Raw genomic sequence first — 20,809 nt, forward strand, 5'->3', positions numbered from 1 at the left:
ATGAACTACTGTTCGCAACAACAATTTGGGTTGCAAACAGTAGCACCTTGTTGTTCGCAGTCTCAAATTGCTATTGCAAATAATAGTTCTTTGCGTGATGCCTAACAATATGATATAATATATATATATATATATATATATATATATATATATATATATATATATATATATTATAATATTAGATTTTAATTTTTTTTTTTTATGGAACTTGTAATTATATTTTTAAATATTTTATTTGATCAATTCTTTTATTATAATTTTATTGTTCAATATTGTAATAAATTTATAATGAAATAGTTTTTTTTTTTTTTTTTTTTTTTTTTGTTGATGTTTATTGATGATATATATAAGTAATTAGCATATAAGTCTCAGCATACTATCGATAAAAAAATAATGTTGAGAATGTTGTTGTGAGTGAAGAACTATATAATAAGAAGAATTTTATGATATATTATAAATGTTTTGTAAGAAAATTATAAATGATAAAGAATCAAAATTATTGAAAATTGTAAGGATGTATTCAATTTAGAATTTCAATGACTTTTGTAGACTTTTTAATATAAAAAGTTGATAAAAGTCTATGAATGTTTTTTATATAGACTTTTATAGAGTCTTATAAAGTTTTAAAAAAAGTTTTGAACGACTCTATGAAAGTCAATCAAAGTTTATTAATATCTATCATTTTAAAAGTCTTTAAAACTCTACAAAAGTCATGATTGAATACACCCCCTTTAATATTACTACAATTATTGCTTCTACAATTTCATCCCTTTAAGAAATTACTTATATAGTACTCTAATATATAATATCTATATATTATTGCCATTGTAGAAGATAAGAAAATATATGATGGATGCATGTGTATGGCAAAATTAGTTGAAAAAGATAATGGAGGTTATATATATATATATATATATATATATATATATATATATATATATATATATATATATATATATATATATATATATATATATAAATTCCTGTGCGGTTGTGCGGTTAAATTTGAGCCATTGATCTTGCTTAAATCAACGTATAAGATTACTAAAATTTAAAAAAAAATGCAGTGACAATTTAATAATTTTTGCATCTAGGTCAAATTTAAGGTGTGTGATTTTTGTGCTTAAGATGTGTGGTTTGTGTGTTTTAAGGTGAATAGTTGTTGAAATTTAAGGTGCGTGGTTTTTCTTCTTAAGGTGCATTATTTTTCTTCTTAAGGAGCGTGATTTGTATGCTTAAGGTGTGTGAGTTGTTGAAACTTAAGGTGCGTCACTTTAAAACCTTAGGTGCGTGGTTTGTGTTCTTATGGTGCATGGTTGTGTACTTAAGATGCGTCGGTTTAAAGCTTTAGGTACGCGTGGTTTGTATTCTTAAGATGCTTTGTTTGTGTTTTTAAGGTGCGTGATTTATGTACTTAAGGTGTGCCATTTTAATGAACGGTAAAGTAGCTTACTTGGTTAATATACTCTCAAAGCCCTAAAAGCCCTCAAAGGCCAATTAGAAGAGAATCAAGAGTATCATTGATTTCCTCAAGATAAGATTTTTCCCAAGGTGTTTATTGTAATCAAATTTATTCTCAAAAGAAATTTCGCATGCCAACATCTATGCTCAATTGCAAAGTATTTCGCGGAAAATTAATCTAAGATTTATCCATGTATATACATCTAGGATTAAAAAAAAGAAAAGGAAAATGACTTAACACTTAGAAATGAATAGACCAAAATGTCTTTGTATTTAATGTTATTTAAATAGTTTTATTTATCATCTTCGAATAGAGGACAATCTGAATGGTCACGAAGAGTAATGGTTCCGAAGAGTTCAAAGCCTGTGTTACAATTGCTTGAGACTAATCAATTTCAACGTCACTTGGAGTTTAGCGTGGATCCGAGGTTCCATTATCTTCCGGTTTCACTTCTGTGTCGAGGACCTATTCTGTCTTTCTCGAGTTGTTGCATTCGAGTACCTCAACTTTACCCGTCAGGAAGTTACTTCTCGATCCCATTCTGAATCGGCTTGCAACTAGCAAAAAACTCCTTTCGCACCGCTAGGATTAGTTGGCTCGCATGCACGACATCCAACTTCTATTCAACAACTTCTAGGATCCATTCTTTCATTAGTTTCATCAGCTTGACCACCAAGAAAGTTCTATTTTTTCTCCACTGTGCCCATCTATTTTACGAGGGATTCAATCACTTTCGGTTAAACGTTCTCATCTGATCATGTATGTATATATATAAATATAAATGTAAAAATGGTGGAATAAAAATAAGATATAACAAAAGTTAGATTGGATCTCTTGTGCGCACATGAAGACTAAGATATGACCGGTGGGCTAATATCACGACTCTCGATTTACCTCTGCAGTGACTCTAAGGGCGGGGAAAAAGAGAGTCATGGAAAGTTGAGTAATGGCTTCAGATGAAACTATACTAACAATCCTATTGCAATTCACAAAGAATCTCACATCAATTATAAGTTGCAAGAAAGCCACAACAAAATGAAGTTGCTAAAAGAAGAAATAGAACTCTTGAGGTAGTCGAGCTCTTTTAGCAAACAAGAGTTATTGGCTAATTATTGATGATTCTTAGCCTTTAAGGATTCATGCTCTTTCTACAACCGCATTCAACAATCTTCTTGATTGCACTTCGGGAAACATCTTTTATAAGAGGAATTAAGTGTTTTTTGAGCTCAGCTGAACACTTCATAATTTTGTATAAAGTGTTGGCTGAATATCGTTTTGAGAAACGAATAAAGAGATTTCATAACGAGAAGAAAATAAGAATTTTGAGCTTGAGAATGGGATGACCGAGCTGATTGGGGTGGTTGGTGGCTGGTCTGTCTGGGCTGACCTGGAACTGCTGACAGGTTGGACAGCTTTGCGCGTAGTCAGCACATTCCTTGGTTGTGATTGGCCATGGTGACATTAGGGCCTTGTTTAACATCCCTTATTACTCTTAAAACTCTTAAAACCTCAAAACCCTTTGGATGGCGTTTGGTTGGAGAGGGGAATTACGTGGGAAAGGAATTGCAATTCCATGGGAGATGAACTACTGAGAATAAAGTGGGAACTTAAATTCCAGTGTTTGGTTTACATGAAGAGAATTACTGGAATTTCAATTCCAATGCTTGGTATACATGGGAATTGAAAGGGAATAAGTAGTATAAAGTCAAAAATGTTCATTGTTGTTGTTAGGCATTAATTTTAGGTTAAAAAATGAAGGGGTAATTTTGACTTATCACTATCTTTTTTTCTTCCTAAAATCCCAGGAATTAAAATCTCAGGGGGACATGAGATTTTAATTCCATGAAAATGGGGGAATTGCAATTCCTTTCAACCAAACAAGGGAATTTTGTGGCCTTTGGAATTAGGTGGGAATTAAGTGGTAAGGGAATTTAAATTCCCTTCAACCAAACGCCCTGTAAAACTCTCAAAAGCCATAACCATCGTGTCTCATCCACTGCCTTTTGGGTTTCTCATATTCTGTTGTCTTTATTGATGATTTCTCTAAGTGAACTTGGGTCTTTTTAATGAAGAACCGTTTTGAATTATTGATCCATAAGGGAATTTTAGTTTTTGTATTCTGTGATATCCTTGGTTGAATTTAAGTGCGATAACAACATGATTTTTGAGCGAAACGCGCTTTCTTTCTCCTGGAACTTCTTCTTCCTTGAAACACTCTCCCGGCCATTTTGATGGCTACTGCAAAGGAAAGAAACCAGCCTTCGTTGGACAAGCATATGGAGTCCATCTTGTTTGTTGAAATGAATTATTCATATTACTTTGATTTTACTCTCTCAGTCCCGAAATGAATGTCCTATTTACTTTTTACACGCATTTTTGGGAATCAACAAAAGAGATACAAGTTTTCCAATTTTAACCTTGGGTAAGAGGTGCTGCCCAATGAACTATTTACTTTTTAGTTTTACACGCATTAAGAATGAGATGAGGGATGAGTTTGCATTTACTCCGTAAAAAAAATGCTGCAGTGATGCGATTGAAGAAGAAGAAGTACCGAATGGATGGATTGACACATTTCTCTCTATAAATTATAAAGTATTATTATATTATAATTTTTTAATCCACAAGGTTAGTTTAGAAAAAAAAAAAAAGTTAGTAGTGTTTATTTTAATAAAGTAGACAATATTTTGGAACATACTAAAAAAAAAAAAATAAGACAAGTAAAATGTGACGAAGAAAATAATATTTTTATTATTATTATTTGTCCATTTTACCCTCTATTATATCATTTACTTTTCTTAAATAATCAAAGCTCACTGTTCTGTGCTTGTGTATTAGGCAATGGATAGAGCATAGAAGCATGAAGACGTCATAAAAAGCTAAAGGCAGTTAGGCCATGCTATGCACTCCACTAGCTGAGCTGTTGCCGTAAACTTGGAAGGAATTTGTGAGTTTTTATTGTAAAAAAAACAATGAGGATCAGTCATCAGACCTTGTTTGATAATTACATTTATTCCAATTATTTTATAGCTTCTGGTAACATTTTAAGTGCAACTCGTGTACAGGCGCGTCAAAGACTCAAACATCCTATTCCTAGCAGAGGAATTCTTAGTATTGCCCTAAAAAAAGCTGTCTAAATTTCAAAATGGCGTCGCCCGGACTTGAACCGAGACCTTCAGTGTGTTAGACTGACGTGATAACCAACTACACACCACACCATTGTTGTTAACATTCTTCGTATATTATATTCATTCTATAATAATTTTCAAACCAATAGTAATACACATCATTAAAGTAGTAGGCATGTTATCTTTGAAAATTTTTAGGGTTCAAAACTTCTGAAGTACCAACAATTGTTTGAATTGGCTAAGAGCAATCTAACTTGGTTTACCTCCATATAATCTTTTATCAATTAAGAGTGTTTGTGTTAGTTAATTATGAACAATTAAAAAAAAAAAATATGATAATTTAATTTTAAATGTTTTTAATACACTAAATGAAAGACCTGAAAAAAAAATTTTGATTTAACATACAACAAACACTTAGATATATGTTTATAGTTAACTTAAAACATTCAATGGAAGATTTGAATGAAGGTGTATGAAATTCAAAATTTTAATATACTCCTACTGCTGCATATTAAGGCAAATATAGATAAATATTAAGCTTCTTTGATATCCTAGTTTAGGAGGGGCCAACACAAGCAATACAACACATACTATCATTACATATATCTATCTTTATATATATATATAGCTAAATACAGAGCAGCATTGCTTACAACGTTGTGGAATTGTCTGGTGCAGTATCTCCTCCAATGTTTCCACAAAGTTGAGGAAGACCCCAAGACAGATTCTCTAATGACCTCTCTTCATCAGACATAGACAAGTACTCCTTCCACACATCAAGCACTAGCCTAAGGTCATGAATCTTGTTTTCCAAACCAACACAGCAATTCGCGTGGACTGTGATAACGGCATCAACGTCGTCACTAAGCTGGCAGAATCCACTATAGAACTTTGTGTCCAAGAACTTTATTTGCAGCCCAAGTGCGGTGCTGATGTAGGGGTGAAACTTTATTCTGTTAAGTACATCTTGGTCGTGGCTGCCTGGGAAGAAATCTTTTGCGTTGTACCAGAATTTATAGAACTGGATCGTGCGCCTGCTTGACTTTACGTAATTAAATCCTCCGTTGGGCAGGTTGTTCAGGTCCGATGAGTTGGAGTAGAAATGGTCACAGGCAATTTGGAACTCAGCATCTTTGTGGAAATGCAAAAATGGATTCCGAAGCCACATTATATCAGCGTCCTACACGAGAGGAGAAAAGCAATATGTTAAAACTTGAAATCAGAGTAGATGGTTAGCTAGTTAGTATGCGCTTCCTACAAATGATCATAGTCATAAGATCCTACTGATTACATGAAATATATCTATAGTTTCAAATCTCGAAAATTCCACTTCAAAAATACCCAACAAAAAAAGAAGAACTGCTAGGTTGTGTTAAAACTATCCTAATATCGATTACATAACAGAAAAGTCTATTCAGGTGCATCCAAGTAAAGAGGCATGATAAAATGACTTGGCATACCGTAAAAACAAAGTTGTATCCCTTCTCCAAAACCGTTCTAAGAAAATCAATCCTTGCCCACATCATTTCCAAATACCGTGAACTCATAAAATAAGCTTCACCAGTAAAATTCATGCCATTTGTATGAAGAGCATAGCAGTATGGGTGTACTTCCAAACAACGAGAATAGGCTTTTTGGTCTAGAGCCACCACAAGTAGGTGATTCAAAAGATTGCGTGTTTGATTCCCAATTCCAAAGCTCTCTAGAAAGAGATCAAAAACAGAGTTTGGAGATGTCCATGCTGCATTTAAAGTTGTAATGATAACAGTTCTATCACCAAAAGCTGTCTTTTTCAATAATTTCTCCAAGTCATTGCCTTCCCCTGCTTGCATGCGCAAAAATAAGGCCCATAATTAGACTGATAGAAGAGCAAGCATGCCACTATTGAACTTTCGTTAAGCTACTATAAAGGACTAATATACTTAAACTTTATTCAGAACACATTTCATTCTCACTTTTGGAAGTGTTTTACAATGGCAAGTTCATCTGTTCATGATGAATCTAATGTAAAAGTGGTAATACCAAACTCCTTTTGTAAAAGATTCCTATTTTAGATCAATTAATGAGCTAAAGAGTTGAACAATTCCAATTTTTCTTAAAGAGTATACACCATCAACGGGTAAAAGCGCTCATATATGTAATACAATCTGAAAAGGGGGAAAATTCCATAGAAGTAAGGACCCCAGAGAAATCCTAATGAAATGATCCTAGAAACTAAAGACAGTACTTAAAATGTTCATAATTCCAGGGCCGGTGAAACTTTTTGCTTTTCTAGTTGCTACCATAATAAAATGCCTCATCCATCAAAGTTTACCAGTTAGCCTTTGACACTAAAACAGTGAAGAATGGAAACCTCCACATGCTTTGCACTTCAAATGCATATCTAGAACACAATTACACAAGATCGTAATTCAAACAAATTCAAGTTCTGAGGCCAGGAATTTGTGGAAGTACACCTAGCAGGCTAGCATTCTGTATAAACCACAAAATAGAAAGCTATAATTAAAGAAGGATACATTACTTACCATTGAGTATAGATCGCCGTGAGCCTCATTTGGCGAATATACATGACCAAGAGAACTTGGAGACAAATGTATATAGTATGACCAGTGATAAAGTACAAGAGTGGAAAGGCTAACAGCACAGAATATGAGCACAAGCAAAAGAACTTCATAAGGTAAGTGATGAAAATGGTGAGTCTTATGGTGGTGGTGGTGGTGAGTTTGGTACCCATCAGACTCACCCAAAGTCTCAAAAGCCTTTCTACCATAGCTTCCACTCCCCAAGTTCATCATCTCCAAACGCTGAATTTTGGGCATAACCCAGACCTCTCAGTAAGGCGCATTAACCAGTTTAAACTATATCATCATAAGAACATGACTGAAGAGAGCAGGGGAGAGCACACCAGCCGAATACTCAGCTCGGTTTCAGACGACAATGCTGGACCTCAGCTCCGTACCTGGAATTTTACACTCTAGCAAGCTCAGACTGAGCAGTTAACGCCTATAAATTCTACATGAGCAAAAAAATTCACCAAGAAGATCAAACTTCAGACCACACTAACACGTGGGAAGTTCAAACTAGTCGACAGCATAGCAGTCCCACTGGGCCATTTCGTCGAACAGGTGGCATGCATAATTTCACACACAGAAAAAAAAACTCAACAGCCGAAAAAGTAGAAATCTACATAGAATACCGGAGAGAATAGGGGCAGAGCAAGAAGGAGAATCTCCGATCCAGTGTCGGTGCGGTCGCGAGGCGTTTCTTCTGCAGTTGATTACGGTTCACAGCACGAGAATGGCGCCTAAAAAGGACCGTTCCGGGGCCTTTTGTCTTGGATACTTTGAATCCTTACATTGTGATTTGTGAAGGGGGGGAATCATCAATCCAATCGTACTTTTAATCACCCGTACGTAAATCACGCTGTAAATGATTATGTTCTCGATTGTTCATATTTTTAGGCACCGTCCTCTTTTTGACTGAGGATTAATAAAGGGAAGTTTTATTTGCACCACCCTATTTACTATTTGCACCCACCTATTTAATAGGTCAAATAAATGGTGCAAATACCAAAGTAGGTGGTGCAAATAAATGTAGTCAAAGTAGGTGGTAACATTTATTATTTATTATTTTTTTAACAATAAACATTAAAAAAAAAATGATCGCCTTTTTTTTTTTTTAAATTATTTGTGTAATTATTTTTAAAATTTTATTTTCAATACATATGTTTTTAAATTTATTTTCAATACTTGTTTTTTTGTTCAATATAATTTTTTTAACTTTCTATTTTCAATACTTGTTTTTGTTTATGGTTTAATTTTTAAATTCAAAATAATGATTAATTTTGTTATTTTAATATTTTTTATAACTTAAATTTGTTGTATTCATTATTTTATCTTTTTTTTATAGAGATATAATAAATAAAATTTGAATCGCTAAAAATTGTAAAAATATATTAACTTCACAATAAAAATAAAATAAAAAAAATAAATTCATTCAATTTCAATCTAATATAACATTTTCCCGAGTACAATTAGAGCGTACATGCTCATTGTAACTTTCAATCCTATTCATATATGGAGTCATCCATGCATTTGCACAATCATATCTAAAATAAGCCCATTGTGGAGCAATTGTAGGCATTGGGTACCCTCCTGTCAATGTTACCTTGACATAATGGTTATTATTAACATAACCAAGGGTTATTGCTACATGCTCGTACCAAGGTGGTGGGCTAGATCGAAGTGGTAAATATGTTGTACTGCCGGCCATACTCAAAACATGTAGTATCACATTGTATCGGGAAGCAATTAGTACACCCATCTCCGGCATAGTCATCCAGTGCTCAACTGGTGCACACCGATCTTGTGCAAAAAAATTCAACATGTTATAGGCATTATACCATCCTTGAGTTCCACACATATCGGTATATTCCATTGTGTGAGACTCTAGTTCTTCGATTAAATTGGATCGAATTTTGAACCATTCGTCCTCCTTAAAACCGAGACAGAGAGCTACGGCTCGAAATCCACAGTTTCCGTCAGATTTCACATCTTGCACTTGCATGATAAAAGGATGGAATATAACGGAAGTTGAAGCATATATGGATGGTAAAAGTGTCTATCACCTGAAGTTGGTGCAGCTGAACAACTATTCCGAGCTTGTTCTTGAAATTGAATATTATTTGGCTCGGCTTTAGTTTTTCTGAGAGATAGAGTTCTTATGAGAGATTTGTTTTTTGAAGTGGGACGCCCACGAACATTTATTTGCACGGGTGGCTCACGGATCGAAGTTGTAGATGGCGCGATCAACTCCCTCAACTTTCTCAATATGTTGAATTTACCGGTTCTTGATTGTTTCTTGAACTGATCCTTAAACATATGAAGCTCATGCTCAACACAAAAAATCTTCATTGGTTAGAGAGATGGAAGATGATAAGTCGAGCTTCCTCCAAAAGATATCAATCGAATCAAGTGGGATAGGCTTACCACAGTTAAAATATGTTACCTGCTCGTGTGCACATGGAAGCCCGCAACTTGTTCGCAATCGACATCCACAATTTTCAAAAGTAATCCCGCCAGCCCGTGACCTCTCAAACTCATTAAAAATGAGATTCAGTGCATGAATAGACACAAATCCTCGCAATTCTTGAAAATGTGACGTGTTGAACCGATGTCGAATCAAAATTTTGCTTTGTTCAAGACTTGCTTTGATGGATGTGTCCTGTGACTGAATGACTCTGTCGATATAAACCAATGATGTCTCCAAATCTGACTGCGATGACTCCAAGTATTTTTTTAACTTGGCATGCTGACTCTCAACTCTGTTCGTGTGTGATTTCCAAAATTGAGATATCGATCAGTCCAAACAGATACAAACATTTCTTTATAGGGTTGCAGCCAATTATCATCAATATAACCAAAAACACCTGAAAATGTGAATAATTGAAGAAATAATTACAGTAGTTGAACAAATATGCCTTGTTAAAAAAAAATATTAAAATATACATCGAATAATACCTGGAAAGTCAACCAAAACTGCTTGTATTTGAGCTAAATGGAACATATATGATTCATGAGTCTGAGACTCAACTAATGCGTTCCATGATTTGTAGAATAAATCCCAATGATGGTTTGAGGGATCGATGCCCTGCACTTCTCAAAATACTTCTATAGATGTGCCATCTACAAAGTAATCCTTTAGCATCCGGATACACATTTTTACATGCTTTCATCAATGCCAACTCTCGATCCGTGACGATAACACGCGGGGTAATGCATCCCTCAATTGTGGCTTTGAGACAATTTAATGCCCAAGTATAATTGGACTCATTCTCTTTGTGCATGAAGGCGAACGCTATGCAAAATGTCATGTTGGTCGAAGTTACACCAACCATTTCGACGAGAGGCATCGAGTACCTATTTGTCTTATAGGTTGCATCTATCAACAGGACATGTGGAAATGCACGCCACTTCTCCATAGATTTAGGATGAACGAAGAATAAATCTTCTAACTCATCTGTTGCATTATTAGTTCGACTCTCATGCACATAACCATTGTTATGTAAAAAAGACATAACAACTTGCATTTGAGTTTTACCTGCATTATCCATCATCCGGAATTTTTTGGCGTGCATTGTATATGGTTTTTGTGATGGAAACATTATCCGGATTTTGCATCTTCACCGACGTTAAAATATCTCGTGGTTTCACATGCATCGCTGACAAATTTTCCCCAATTCGACTTCATTTCCTGATAATCGCCTTGCATAAGGTGACCTTCAAGGTGCAATGCAGGATCATGATTATGGACTCCGCATATTACCCTAACCCTCCAGCAACCATCAACACGTATGTATTTCCCCTCCAATTGGAATGGACAATCAATTTTTCTGTACCCGTGTTTTTAGATGAGATTTTTTTTGGCACGTAAGTACCACCACGGTCACACTGAAATATAACTGTAGGACTTTTATTCCGGGACCTTTTAATCACAATAACATAACCGAGATCCCGACTCTACTTTGAACCCATTCAATTAAATCTTCGCGAGACATGAATGCCTAATAAAAAAATTATTTGTATCAATAATAAAAATATCTAATTAATTAATTATAATCATAAGTATACGTACTAATTAATAATCATAATAATAATTACATGCATGTATACCAACAAATTAAAAAAAAACAAACAAAAAAACAAAAACAGAAATTAAGTATACGTACTAATTAATAATAATAATAATAATAATAATAATAATAATAATAATAATATTAATAATTACATGCTTACAATAATAATAAGTATGCGTATGAATTTTGTTTACCGTTTCTGTAGACAATTCGCATGCAACCTCGAGATTTAGTTCACTTGATCATCATCTTTAGTTCTATTGTCATCATAAATTTCGATTGCATTTTCGTCCTAAACAAACAAACAAATAACAACTCTTAATATATAAAGACAAAATAATATATTCAATATTGATATATTAAAGCAATGAATTTCTAATCAAAATAAATATACATATCTAAATTTCTAAATAAATATATAAAAGCAATGAATATATAAATAATACGTAATATTCAATTTACTAAGTTCACACACACACACATATATATCTATATATATATATATATATATATGAAATTAATGAACATATATGAAAGCAATGAACTTAAATTTCTAAATAATATATGAAAGCAATGAACTTAAATTTTTAAATAATATATAAAAGCAATGAACAAATATACATAAGTTCAATTGTAACATTTCAGTAACAATTCAAATAAAAAAAAAAATTAAAATACCTCGTAATGTTGTTGATTTTGATTTGGACCATTGTAACTAAGAAATTGGCTTTGATTTTGATCGTTGTAGCTAAACAAAATTATCTATCCAACCGTCCATCACACACACACGAATTTTGATTTTGATTTTGATTGTATGACATGTACATCACACACACACACCACATATATATAGAGCCATTTAAGTCTTTTGGATTCCTTGCCATTCATTCTACACGTAATTTCATTTCACTAACAACAATATTAATAAAAAATATGAATTGAAATTGTAAATTTACAAAATATATGTATTAATATTATCAAGTTCAAAAAACTATCTATTGAAATCATAAATTTAAAATAAACATATATCGAAAAACAAAAAAATGGACCAGGAAGGCAAGGAGGCAGAAAAAAAAAAAAAAAAAAGCAGGAGCAGCTATTGTGTGGACCTGTTCAGCTCGCCACGAGGGCTGCTCCTTGGCCATTTTTTTTTTTTGTTCCTCTTTATCCTTCATGTGTCTTACCTATTATTGACCACTTTGAACAAATAGCCTAATGGTGGTCAAAATGCTATTTGCACCACCCTATTAAATTTACAATTATGATCAAAATGTAAAAAAAAAAAAAAAAAAAAAAAAAAAAAAAAACCCATTTTTTTTTTTTCTGATTTTTTTTGTTTTCGATATATGTTTATTTTAAATTTATGATTTCAATAGATAGTTTTTTGAACTTGATAATTTTAATACATATATTTTGTAAATTTACAATTTCAATTCATATTTTTTAGTTAATATTGTTGTTAGTGAAATGAAATTACGTGTAGAATGAATGGCAAGGAATCCAAAAGACTTAAATGGCTCTATATATATGTGGTGTGTGTGTGTGATGTACATGTCATACAATCAAAATCAAAATCAAAATTCGTGTGTGTGTGATGGACGGTTGGATAGATAATTTGTTTAGCTACAACGATCAAAATCAAAGCCAATTTCTTAGTTACAATGGTCCAAATCAAAATCAACAACATTACGAGGTATTTTAATTTTTTTTTATTTGAATTGTTACTGAAATGTTACAATTGAACTTATGTATATTTGTTTCATTGCTTTTATATATTATTTAAAAATTTAAGTTCATTGCTTTCATATATTATTTAGAAATTTAAGTTCATTGCTTTCATATATGTTCATTAATTTCATATATATATATATATATATAGATATATATGTGTGTGTGTGTGAACTTAGTAAATTGAATATTACGTATTATTTATATATTCATTGCTTTTATATATTATTTAGAAATTTAGATATGTATATTTATTTTTGATTAGAAATTCATTGCTTTAATATATCAATATTGAATATATTATTTTGTCTTTATATATTAAGAGTTGTTATTTGTTTGTTTGTTTAGACGAAAATGCAATCGAAATTTATGATGACAATAGAACTAAAGATGATGATCAAGTGAACCTAAATCTCGAGGTTGCATGCGAATTGTCTACAGAAACGGTAAACAAAATTCATACGCATACTTATTATTATTGTAAGCATGTAATTATTAATATTATTATTATTATTATTATTATTATTATTATTATTATTATTAATTAGTACGTATACTTAATTTCTGTTTTTGTTTTTGTTTGTTTGTTTTTTTTTAATTTGTTGGTATACATGCATGTAATTATTATTATGATTATTAATTAGTACGTATACTTATGATTATAATTAATTAATTAGGTATTTTTATTATTGATACAAATAATTTTTTATTAGGCATTCATGTCTCGCGAAGATTTAATTGAATGGGTTCAAAGTAGAGGTCGGGATCTCGGTTATGTTATTGTGATTAAAAGGTCCCGGAATAAAAGTCCTACAGTTATATTTCAGTGTGACCGTGGTGGTACTTACGTGCAAAAAAAAATCTCATCTAAAAACACGGGTACAAGAAAAATTGATTGTCCATTCCAATTGGAGGGGAAATACATACGTGTTGATGGTTGCTGGAGGGTTAGGGTAATATGCGGAGTCCATAATCATGAGCCTGCATTGCACCTTGAAGGTCACCCTTATGCAAGGCGATTATCAGGAAATGAAGTCGAATTGGTGGAAAATTTGTCAGCGATGCATGTGAAACCACGAGATATTTTAACGTCGGTGAAGATGCAAAATCCGGATAATGTTTCCATCACAAAAACCATATACAATGCACGCCAAAAATTCCGGATGATGGATAATGCAGGTAAAACTCAAATGCAAGTTGTTATGTCTTTTTTACATAACAATGGTTATGTGCATGAGAGTCGAACTAATAATGCAACAGATGAGTTAGAAGATTTATTCTTCGTTCATCCTAAATCTATGGAGAAGTGGCGTGCATTTCCACATGTCCTGTTGATAGATGCAACCTATAAGACAAATAGGTACTCGATGCCTCTCGTCGAAATGGTTGGTGTAACTTCGACCAACATGACATTTTGCATAGCGTTCGCCTTCATGCACAAAGAGAATGAGTCCAATTATACTTGGGCATTAAATTGTCTCAAAGCCACAATTGAGGGATGCATTACCCGCGTGTTATCGTCACGGATCGAGAGTTGGCATTGATGAAAGCATGTAAAAATGTGTATCCGGATGCTAAAGGATTACTTTGTAGATGGCACATCTATAGAAGTATTTTGAGAAAGTGCAGGGCATCGATCCCCTCAAACCATCATTGGGATTTATTCTACAAATCATGGAACGCATTAGTTGAGTCTCAGACTCATGAATCATATATGTTCCATTTAGCTCAAATACAAGCAGTTTTGGTTGACTTTCCAGGTATTATTCGATGTATATTTTAATATTTTTTTTAACAAGGCATATTTGTTCAACTACTGTAATTATTTCTTCAATTATTCACATTTTCAGGTGTTTTTGGTTATATTGATGATAATTGGCTGCAACCGTATAAAGAAATGTTTGTATCTGTTTGGACTGATCGATATCTCAATTTTGGAAATCACACCACGAACAGAGTTGAGAGTCAGCATGCCAAGTTAAAAAAATACTTGGAGTCATCGCAGTCAGATTTGGAGACATCATTGGTTTATATCGACAGAGTCATTCAGTCACAGGACACATCCATCAAAGCAAGTCTTGAACAAAGCAAAATTTTGATTCGACATCGGTTCAACACGTCACATTTTCAAGAATTGCGAGGATTTGTGTCTATTCATGCACTGAATCTCATTTTTAATGAGTTTGAGAGGTCACGGGCTGGCGGGATTACTTTTGAAAATTGTGGATGTCGATTGCGAACAAGTTGCGGGCTTCCATGTGCACACGAGCAGGTAACATATTTTAACTGTGGTAAGCCTATCCCACTTGATTCGATTGATATCTTTTGGAGGAAGCTCGACTTATCATCTTCCATCTCTCTAACCAATGAAGATTTTGGTGTTGAGCATGAGCTTCATATGTTTAAGGATCAGTTCAAGAAACAATCAAGAACCGGTAAATTCAACATATTGAGAAAGTTGAGGGAGTTGATCGCGCCATCTACAACTTCGATCCGTGAGCCACCCGTGCAAATAAATTCGTGGGCGTCCCACTTCAAAAAACAAATCTCTCATAAGAACTCTATCTCTCAGAAAAACTAAAGCCGAGCCAAATAATATTCAATTTCAAGAACAAGCTCGGAATAGTTGTTCAGCTGCACCAACTTCAGGTGATAGACACTTTTACCATCCATATATGCTTCAACTTCCGGTTATATTCCATCCTTTTATCATGCAAGTGCAAGATGTGAAATCTGACGGAAACTGTGGATTTCGAGCCGTAGCTCTCTGTCTCGGTTTTAAGGAGGACGAATGGTTCAAAATTCGATCCAATTTAATCGAAGAACTAGAGTCTCACACAATGGAATATACCGATATGTTGGAACTCAAGGATGGTATAATGCCTATAACATGTTGAATTTTTTTGCACAAGATCGGTGTGCACCAGTTGAGCACTGGATGACTATGCCGGAGATGGTGTACTAATTGCTTCCCGATACAATGTGATACTACATGTTTTGAGTATGGCCGGCAGTACAACATATTTACCACTTCGATCTAGCCCACCACCTTGGTACGAGCATGTAGCAATAACCCTTGGTTATGTTAATAATAACCATTATGTCAAGGTAACATTGACAGGAGGGTACCCAATGCCTACAATTGCTCCACAATGGGCTTATTTTAGATATGATTGTGCAAATGCATGGATGACTCCATATATGAATAGGATTGAAAGTTACAATGAGCATGTACGCTCTAATTGTACTCGGAAAATGTTATATTAGATTGAAATTGAATGAATTTATTTTTTATTTTATTTTTATTGTGAAGTTAAATATATTTTACAATTTTTAGCGATTCAAATTTTATTTATTATATCTCTATAAAAAAATAAAATAATGAATACAACAAATTTAAGTTATAAAAAATATTAAAATAACAAAATTAATCATTATTTGAATTTAAAAATTAAACCATAAACAAAAACAAGTATTGAAAATAGAAAGTTAAAAAAATTATATTGAACAAAAAAACAAGTATTGAAAATAAAATTTAAAAACATATGTATTGAAAATAAAAATTTTAAAAATAATTACACAAATAATTAAAAAAAAAAAAAGGCGATCATTTTTTTTTTTAATGTTTATTGTTAAAAAATAATAAATAATAAATGTTACCACCTACTTTGACTACATTTATTTGCACCACCTACTTTGGTATTTGCACCATTTATTTGACCTATTAAATAGGTGGGTGCAAATAGTAAATAGGGTGGTGCAAATAAAACTTCCCTTTATTAATCCTCAGTCAAAAAGAGGACGGTGCCTAAAAATATGAACAATCGAGAACATAATCATTTACAGCGTGATTTACGTACGGGTGATTAAAAGTACGATTGGGATTGATGATTCCCCCCCTTCACAAATCACAATGTAAGGATTCAAAGTATCCAAGACAAAAGGCCCGGAACGGTCCTTTTTAGGCGCCATTCTCGTGCTGTGAACCGTAATCAACTGCAGAAGAAACGCCTCGCCGACCGCCACCGACACTGGATCGGAGATTCTCCTTCTTGCTCTGCCCCTATTCTCTCCGGTATTCTATGTAGATTTCTACTTTTTCGGCTGTTGAGTTTTTTTTTCTGTGTGTGAAATTATGCATGCCACTGTTCGACGAAATGGCCCAGTGGGGACTGCTATGCTTGTCGACTAGTTTGAACTTCCCACGTGTTAGTGTGGTCTGAAGTTTGATCTTCTTGGTGAATTTTTTTGCTCATGGTAGAATTTATAGGCGTTAAACTGCTCAGTCTGAGCTTGCTAGAGTGTAAAATTCCAGGTACGGAGCTGAGGTCCAGCATTGTCGTCTGAAACCGAGCTGAGTATTCGCTGGTGTGCTCTCCCCTGCTCTCAGTCATGTTCTTATGATGATATAGTTTAAACTGGTTAATGCGCCTTACTGAGAGGTCTGGGTTATGCCCAAAATTCAGCGTTTGGAGATGATGAACTTGGGGAGTGGAAGCTATGGTAGAAAGGCTTTTGAGACTTTGGGTGAGTCTGATGGGTACCAAACTCACCACCACCACCACCATAAGACTCACCATTTTCATCACTTACCTTATGAAGTTCTTTTGCTTGTGCTCATATTCTGTGCTGTTAGCCTTTCCACTCTTGTACTTTATCACTGGTCATACTATATACATTTGTCTCCAAGTTCTCTTGGTCATGTATATTCGCCAAATGAGGCTCACGGCGATCTATACTCAATGGTAAGTAATGTATCCTTCTTTAATTATAGCTTTCTATTTTTGTGTTTTATACAGAATGCTAGCCTGCTAGGTGTACTTCCACAAATTCCTGGCCTCAGAACTTGAATTTGTTTGAATTACGATCTTGTGTAATTGTGTTCTAGATATGCATTTGAAGTGCAAAGCATGTGGAGGTTTCCATTCTTCACTGTTTTAGTGTCAAAGGCTAACTGGTAAACTTTGATGGATGAGGCATTTTATTATGGTAGCAACTAGAAAAGCAAAAAGTTTCACCGGCCCTGGAATTATGAACATTTTAAGTACTGTCTTTAGTTTCTAGGATCATTTCATTAGGATTTTCTCTGGGGTCCTTACTTCTATGGAATTTTCCCCTTTTCAGATTGTATTACATATATGAGCGCTTTTACCCGTTGATGGTGTATACTCTTTAAGAAAAATTGGAATTGTTCAACTCTTTAGCTCATTAATTGATCTAAAATAGGAATCTTTTACAAAAGGAGTTTGGTATTACCACTTTTACATTAGATTCATCATGAACAGATGAACTTGCCATTGTAAAACACTTCCAAAAGTGAGAATGAAATGTGTTCTGAATAAAGTTTAAGTATATTAGTCCTTTATAGTAGCTTAACGAAAGTTCAATAGTGGCATGCTTGCTCTTCTATCAGTCTAATTATGGGCTTATTTTTGCGCATGCAAGGCAGGGGAAGGCAATGACTTGGAGAAATTATTGAAAAAGACAGCTTTTGGTGATAGAACTGTTATCATTACAACTTTAAATGCAGCATGGACATCTCCAAACTCTGTTTTTTGATCTCTTTCTAGAGAGCTTTGGAATTGGGAATCAAACACGCAATCTTTTTGAATCACCTACTTGTGGTGGCTCTAGACCAAAAAGCCTATTCTCGTTGTTTGAAAGTACACCCATACTGCTATGCTCTTCATACAAATGGCATGAATTTTACTGGTGAAGCTTATTTATGAGTTCACGGTATTTGGAAATGATGTGGCAAGGATTGATTTTCTTAGAACGGTTTTGGAGAAGGGATACAACTTTGTTTTTACGGTATGCCAAGTCATTTTATCATGCTCTTTACTTGGATGCACCTGAATAGACTTTTCTGTTATGTAATCGATATTAGGATAGTTTTAACACAACCTAGCAGTTCTTCTTTTTTGTTGGGTATTTTTGAAGTGGAATTTTCGAGATTTGAAACTATAGATATATTTCATGTAATCAGTAGGATCTTATGACTATGATCATTTGTAGGAAGCGCATACTAACTAGCTAACCATCTACTCTGATTTCAAGTTTTAACATATTGCTTTTCTCTCTCGTGTAGGACGCTGATATAATGTGCTTCGGAATCCATTTTTGCATTTCCACAAAGATGCTGAGTTCCAAATTGCCTGTGACCATTTCTACTCCAACTCATCGGACCTGAACAACCTGCCCAACGGAGGATTTAATTACGTAAAGTCAAGCAGGCGCACGATCCAGTTCTATAAATTCTGGTACAACGCAAAAGATTTCTTCCCAGGCAGCCACGACCAAGATGTACTTAACAGAATAAAGTTTCACCCCTACATCAGCACCGCACTTGGGCTGCAAATAAAGTTCTTGGACACAAAGTTCTATAGTGGATTCTGCCAGCCTTAGTGACGACGTTGATGCCGTTATCACAGTCCACGCGAATTGCTGTGTTGGTTTGGAAAACAAGATTCATGACCTTAGGCTAGTGCTTGATGTGTGGAAGGAGTACTTGTCTATGTCTGATGAAGAGAGGTCATTAGAGAATCTGTCTTGGGGTCTTCCTCAACTTTGTGGAAACATTGGAGGAGATACTGCACCAGACAATTCCACAACGTTGTAAGCAATGCTGCTCTGTATTTAGCTATATATATATATATAAGATAGATATATGTAATGATAGTATGTGTTGTATTGCTTGTGTTGCCCTCCTAAACTAGGATATCAAAGAAGCTTAATATTTATCTATATTTGCCTTAATATCAGCAGTAGGAGTATATTAAAATTTTGAATTTCATACACCTTCATTCAAATCTTCCATTGAATGTTTTAAGTTAACTATAAACATATATCTAAGTGTTTGTTGTATGTTAAATCAAAATTTTTTTTTCAGGTCTTTCATTTAGTGTATACAAGTAACATTTAAAATTAAATTATCATATTTTTTTTTATTAATTGTTCATAATTAACTAACACAAACACTCTTAATTGATAAAAGATTATATGGAGGTAAACCAAGTTAGATTGCTCTTAGCCAATTCAAACAATTGTTGGTACTTCAGAAGTTTTGAACCCTAAAAATTTTCAAAGATAACATGCCTACTACTTTAATGATGTGTATTACTATTGGTTTGAAAATATTATAGAATGAATATAATATAGAATGTTAACAACAATGGTGTCGTGGTGTAGTTGGTTATCACGTCAGTCTAACACACTGAAGGTCTCCGGTTCAAGTCCGGCGACGCCATTTTGAAATTTAGACAGCTTCTTTTTAGGGCAATACTAAGAATTCCTCTGCTAGGAATAGGATGTTTGAGTCTTTTGACGCGCCTGTACACGAGTTGCACTACTTAAAATGTTACCAGAAGCTATAAAATAATTGGAATAAATGTAATTATCAAACAAGGTCTGATGACTGATCCTCATTGTTTTTTTACAATAAAAACTCACAAATTCCTTCCAAGTTTACGGCAACAGCTCAGCTAGTGGAGTGCATAGCATGGCCTAACTGCCTTTAGCTTTTATGACGTCTTCATGCTTCTATGCTCTATCCATTGCCTAATACACAAGCACAGAACAGTGAGCTTTGATTATTTAAGAAAAGTAAATGATATAATAGAGGGTAAAATGGGACAAATAATAATAATAAAAATATTATTTTTCTTCGTCACATTTTACTTGTCTTATTTTTTTTTTTTAGTATGTTCCAAAATATTGTCTACTTTATTAAAATAAACACTACTAACTTTTTTTTTTTTCTAAACTAACCTTGTGGATTAAAAAATTATAATATAATAATACTTTATAATTTTATAGAGAAATGTGTCAATCCCATCCATTCGGTACTTCTTCTTCTTCAAT

General features: G+C 33.6%; 2 protein-coding genes, 1 non-coding gene and 1 pseudogene across 3 annotated transcripts; 3 read left to right on the top strand and 1 right to left on the bottom strand.

The window, feature by feature from the left end:
- Positions 1–5,110: 5,110 nt before the first annotated feature.
- On the bottom strand, positions 5,111–7,835 carry LOC109184405 (uncharacterized protein At4g15970-like). Its single transcript, XM_019334405.1, has 4 exons — positions 7,784–7,835; positions 7,113–7,546; positions 6,048–6,413; positions 5,111–5,767 (listed from the first exon to the last, which is right to left on the bottom strand). Exons 2-4 carry the CDS (start codon positions 7,404–7,406, stop codon positions 5,237–5,239), a joined length of 1,191 nt encoding a protein of 396 aa, XP_019189950.1. The 5' UTR covers positions 7,407–7,546; positions 7,784–7,835; the 3' UTR covers positions 5,111–5,236.
- A 6,175-nt stretch (positions 7,836–14,010) lies between these two features.
- On the top strand, positions 14,011–15,846 carry LOC109184415. Its single transcript, XM_019334415.1, has 3 exons — positions 14,011–14,482; positions 14,800–15,384; positions 15,599–15,846. Exons 1-3 carry the CDS (start codon positions 14,011–14,013, stop codon positions 15,844–15,846), a joined length of 1,305 nt encoding a protein of 434 aa, XP_019189960.1.
- A 1,481-nt stretch (positions 15,847–17,327) lies between these two features.
- LOC109184409 lies at positions 17,328–19,669 on the top strand (annotated as a pseudogene).
- A 453-nt stretch (positions 19,670–20,122) lies between these two features.
- On the top strand, positions 20,123–20,195 carry TRNAV-AAC. The gene has a single exon. It is a non-coding gene; the product is annotated as a tRNA-Val (tRNA).
- Positions 20,196–20,809: the final 614 nt, after the last annotated feature.

This window comes from Ipomoea nil, unplaced genomic scaffold (genome assembly GCF_001879475.1).
Source record: "Ipomoea nil cultivar Tokyo-kokei standard unplaced genomic scaffold, Asagao_1.1 scaffold1262, whole genome shotgun sequence".
Taxonomy (NCBI): Eukaryota; Viridiplantae; Streptophyta; class Magnoliopsida; order Solanales; family Convolvulaceae; genus Ipomoea; species Ipomoea nil.